Source organism: Silurus aristotelis, assembly GCF_946808225.1.
Source record: "Silurus aristotelis genome assembly, chromosome: 23".
In the NCBI taxonomy this organism is placed as follows: domain Eukaryota; kingdom Metazoa; phylum Chordata; class Actinopteri; order Siluriformes; family Siluridae; genus Silurus; species Silurus aristotelis.
Window position 1 is genome coordinate 18980809 of NC_139596.1, and position 5000 is coordinate 18985808.

A 5000-nucleotide genomic window follows, 5' to 3' on the forward strand; every position below is an offset into this window, starting at 1 on the left:
TCCACCTTGAAGATCTCGGAGGTGAACAGGTCCTCCTTGATGTACCGGTAGACGTCAGAGCTGCTGGATTCTTCACCTTCACCTCCTTCATCCTTGCTTCTTTCTGCTGTAGGGTCCTCCACAAGCTTGCTCTCCTGTGGAGGTTCTGGTTTGATGCAGGGTTCTTCGTTCAGGACAGAGGACTCTGGAGGCACATCGGCCATAACGACCTGAGAGATGGACTGAAAAACACAAATACATTTATTTTTAATTATTGCTTATTCTTTACACATGTTTACATCCATCCACATTTTACAGCACAAAACTCTAAAACCATCTCATTCTATATTTACACACCTGAACTACACAATTCCTCACTGCACCCACCTGATACCTCAAAGTGCTTAGTTATGATAATAGTAATATTAATTATGATGAATAATTATAAATAAAATCAGCACAGCTGTTTGCACACACACATGCAAGCCGCCATCTTGGATTCACTCTGCGCACCACGTGTCTAAATAAGAACAACGATTACAGTCGATTCAATATTTATTTAATTTGCAACATAATGTGTATATTTTTAAAGCATATTTAAAAAAAAAAAACTCGGATTTTTTCTTTTAATTTTTTTTGCAAAGAAAAAATAATAAAACATTCAACCCAATTGAATCCCGCTCAAAACAGACTTTTATTGTAGAAGAATCATTTCCGGGTTCTTTTATTTATTTATTTATTTATTTTTTAGGGGGTTCCTCTCTCCGCTTAACTTTATAACAAATTAGTGGTCTTCCAATATTAAAGTATTGTCGCTTTGAGGATAAAAATGTTAGGATTAGTAAAGAAAATATAAAAAATATAAGATGTTTTAAACGATTAAAAACCTCACAAAAAAAAGATCCAGTTCGACAACAGGGCTCGATCCCAAACACAAATGCGTACTCGCACTAGATGCTACACGACGTCACCCGCACAAAACGAGGCCGCCTACTCAGAGGTCGAACGCCGATTTGAAACACAGCCATGTTTCTAGCCAGCGGTTCGCAACATTGCAACAAGCAAAATGCAGAAAAACGCACATTGTTTTGGGTTTGCTAGATGTATATTTTGTCAAAGATGTTAGATATTTACACACGTCTAACACATTTATTTGTGGTTTTGTTTATAAGCAAATAAAAACAACTCCGTATTTCCGGATGAAGTGAACAGTCCCGCCCCCTTTCTGTGGAGTGATTGTACAACACTCTGATTGGTTTGTTAAATTGTCACTCAGCAGGATCAAACCGACATTCTGATTGGTTTGGTGAGTCGTCACTCAATGGAATCAACCAATCAGAGGTTGATGTGGATAAGGAGGCGGGGGTAAAGTCGCGGAGAAGGAAGACACGTCGTCACGTTCCGATAGAAGGCGAGAGAGAAGCGGAGGTGAAGCGGCTGTTAACCTGCCCCCCCCCCCGCCTGGTTCCTCCGGCCGCTCAGAGCGAACAGACCCCGGGAGAGGTGACCTGTTCCCCCGCTCCGAGGTGACGCTGGAGAGCGCGAGTGTTCCGGAATGGGTTCCCTGTTCCGGGGTGAGGAGGTGTGTTTGGCCCAGCTGTTCCTGCAGTCCGGCTCGGCTTATGAGTGCATCAGTGAACTGGGAGAACTCGGGCTGGTGGAGTTCAGAGATGTGAGAACTTTTTACACCTTTTTATAGTCAATTTATAACATTTTAAAATCATCAGTCAATGTCTTCTGGATCATCCTGGTGTCCTAACTGTTAAAGTCTTCAGCCTGAGCAAGTTCTTCTTCATCATCATCATCATCATCATGAATATTTTATGACTCTTATGTCACATGACGTCTGTCAATAATTTCAGACTTTCATGAAAGTCTGTTTATCTTAAAGCGGCGGTATGTCGTTTCTCTAAGCGTAGTTTCATGGTCTTTTCTTGCTTGTACACATGTAGAAATGTTTTGTTAAGCAGTAGTCTACAGGATCTCATACATCTCACGAGTGTGTCCCTCACATTTCAGCAGCCTGTAGTTTATCTTCTCAAAAGGACAATACTATATATCTGTAAGAACTCAACATACAGACAGTAGTGTCTTAATAACTGACAACGGGTTTTCTAACACGGGTTCCACACGGAACAGACCTCACAAGGGTCCATCAGAGAAGTCGAGTCCTCATGCTGTGCGTCAGGTGCAGAAGCTGCTTTATAAAACAGACGCATGAGTGCTGCAGCGTTGCTTTAGAGGTTGCAGAAGGTCCACTCGTCAGTGCTCCACAAGCCTGCAGGCCATCGTCCCAGAAGGAGCTTCTTCTAACGCTGCTCACAAGAAAGACCTCAAACGGTTTGCTGAAGAACAACCTGTCCAAGAGCATGAGTTACTGGAACTATGTTCTGTGGTCTGATGAGATGAAGATAAACTTGTTTGGCTCAGATGGTGTCCAGCATGCGTGGAGATGCCCTGGTGAGGAGAACCAAGAACATTGTGGCTACAGACAAGCATGGTGGTGGCAGCATCATGGTCTGGGGCTGCATGAGTACAGCTGGTACTGTGGAGGTGCGGTTCTTTGAGGGAAACATGAATTCCATGAATTCCAACACGGACAGTAAATCTGCACTCATACAAACTGACTAATATATAGCCAAGTTTTATTTCTATAGTAATGTCCCATGAGAAGACACTAAAATGGTTGCTGAAATTTGAGGGGTGCACTTACTTTTGTGAGATACTCTACTTCTGTCCCTGCACTATTGAATCCTGTTTACTTTAAAGCGGCGGTATGTCACGTCTCCACACCTGCCAACAGTTACAGGGTTTTATATTACCGTATTTTCCGGACTATAAGCCGATACTTTTTTCTCACGTTTATGGATTTTTCCCGGTTTCACAAACTTCAAGCCAAAAAACTGAACCCCATAAAATTAGACCAATGAAATCGCAGAACGGATTCAGGTGAACCAATGAAACTCTTTATATTAAATCAGATGCGCTCCCACTGAATCGGGCCGCACCACATCATAAATATGGATGATGTTCCTCTGAGGTTTGACCTGCCGCTCACTCGGACTGTCTACAGGAAATGTGAATCATTCGTCACGCTGAAAACAACCGGGCATATAAACACACTTCACCTGTGTTCTGAGCTGCACGGCATCGGGAGAAAAGATTCACCGATGGTGATTTTTAAACGCACGACGATGCCAAAAGATAAACTCCCGAGAGAAATAGTTGTGAAAGGAAGGAGGAAGACAGTGAACAATGACTTTCTTGGTAGGCTACTGTTTAGATACAAGCCGTGTAACAGACACTGTCTTTCATTAAAGCCTGTGTAACGTTCATTAGTTTCAGTGTAGACATGCGCCTTATAGACAGGTGCGGCTTATAGACAGGTGCGGCTTATAGACAGGTGCGGCTTATAGACAGGTGCGGCTTATAGACAGGTGCGGCTTATAGACAGGTGCGGCGTATTTATGTCCAAAATAAACATCTTTGTCAAATTCAGTGTGTGCGGCTTATATATGGGTGCGTTTAATAGTCCAGAAATTACGTTATGTTTTTCTTAAAACAGTAGTATGTAATTTTGAATCCTCTGTCGATAGTTTCTGATTCTTTTCTAGCACTTTTAAATGCTGTTTACCTTAAAGCAGCGATATGTCACTTTTCTAGATGTCTTTTAATAGTTTCAGTGTTTTAGCTTGTGTTTTCTTAAAATGGCACTATGTAATAATCTCTTTCTCTCTTTGCACTTTTTAAATATTATTTCCTTTAAAGCAGCAGTATGTAATTTTATATATTTTTTTTTAATTGTTCTATTTATTATCTTTTCCCACATGGTTTCTGCATCTGCATGTATGTGGTATTTATATTATTCAAAATTTGTAGTAATGAATCTTTTCAAGGCTCCTCCTTGTAATTTAATGTACTATTTTTCTTTAAAGCAGCAGTATGTAACTTTGCATACGTTTGTCAGTAGTTTCAGAGTCTTTGCTTTTACTGTTACATACTATATCTCTCAATCTCTTAAAGCGGCTGTATGTTATTTTTATTGAGCGTTATCAAGAGTGTCATCGTTTTTCAGCTTGAGTTTTATTATACTAGTTTTCCTTAAAGCAGCAATATGTCTTTTTTTTATTTTTTTTTATCTTTCAATAGTTCCACTGTCTCTTCTTGCACCTTTAAATACAAAAAATTTTTTTAACATGAACTCCGACCACCTGCTCAACTAATCTAAAGCATAAAATCTCAACATGGATCTCTGTGCTGCGTATTCCATGTTGAGATTTTATGCTTTAGATTAGTTGAGCAGGTGGTCGGAGTTCATGTTAATACCTACTGCCCCTTTAAACGTTGTAAAAAGGTGTTTTGGAGTATAGTAGTGTGTGATTTTCTACACGTTTTGTGTTTCAGCTCAACCCGAGTGTTAACACCTTCCAGCGCAAATTCGTCAACGAGATCAAGCGATCGGAGGAAATGGAGAGGATTCTGGGTAATGCTGTTGAAAGTGGAAAATAGTAGCTTTATGTTTTTAATAACAAAAGGTTATGCACCAATTTTGTGAAATATTTACTACCTACTGTTTACTGTCGTCCTTCAGCATTTTTGAATGAGCTGTTGCTATAGAAACGATGGAGTGTTCATATCCAGCTGCTGTTAGAGAACAGCTTCTGACCAATCAGAATACAGGATTTAGGATCCGTCTGCTTTCAGGCTGCTTTGGTTACTGGAATTTCTTTAATACTTTGTGTGTGTGTGTGTGTGTGTGTGTTTTTCTCACAGGATATCTGTTGAGGGAGATCAAGAAATCAGACATCGCTCTGCCTGAGGACGAGGTGAACCCTGTGGCTCCGCTGCCCAAACATGTGATGGGAATTATGGTAGGATTACAGAGCCTCATTCTCTCTCACACACACACACACACACACGGCTCACGGGAGTAAATGTGAGCGTGTGAGAAGCACGTGTGAGGCGTGATGGTTCTGGTTCTACAGTCAAAGCTGCTTTTTGTCTCGTTTTTACTTCTTTTT

General features: G+C 40.8%; 2 protein-coding genes across 4 annotated transcripts in view; one reads left to right on the top strand and one right to left on the bottom strand.

Annotated features, from left to right (window-relative positions):
• The window catches only part of trmt2a (tRNA methyltransferase 2 homolog A), a 5953-nt gene extending 5441 nt beyond the window's left edge, over positions 1-512 (bottom strand). Inside the window, exons 1-2 of one of the 2 annotated variants that reach the window (XM_083527375.1) lie at positions 367-512; positions 1-221 (exon numbers count right to left, since the gene is read on the bottom strand). The exon at positions 1-221 is cut by the window's left edge and continues 130 nt beyond it. In XM_083527375.1, the coding sequence (XP_083383501.1) occupies positions 1-203 (203 nt within the window). In that variant the 5' untranslated portion in view covers positions 204-221; positions 367-512. Of the gene's footprint in view, positions 222-336 lie in introns of both variants that reach the window. The other variant, XM_083527376.1, reaches the window with a different exon arrangement.
• Positions 513-999: 487 nt separating this feature from the next.
• atp6v0a2b (ATPase H+ transporting V0 subunit a2b) overlaps positions 1000-5000 on the top strand; it is a 21890-nt gene continuing 17889 nt past the window's right edge. Inside the window, exons 1-3 of one of the 2 annotated variants that reach the window (XM_083527344.1) lie at positions 1000-1651; positions 4384-4462; positions 4753-4850. In XM_083527344.1, the coding sequence (XP_083383470.1) occupies positions 1535-1651; positions 4384-4462; positions 4753-4850 (294 nt within the window). In that variant the 5' untranslated portion in view covers positions 1000-1534. The remainder of the gene's footprint in view (positions 1652-4383; positions 4463-4752; positions 4851-5000) is intronic. The other variant, XM_083527343.1, reaches the window with a different exon arrangement.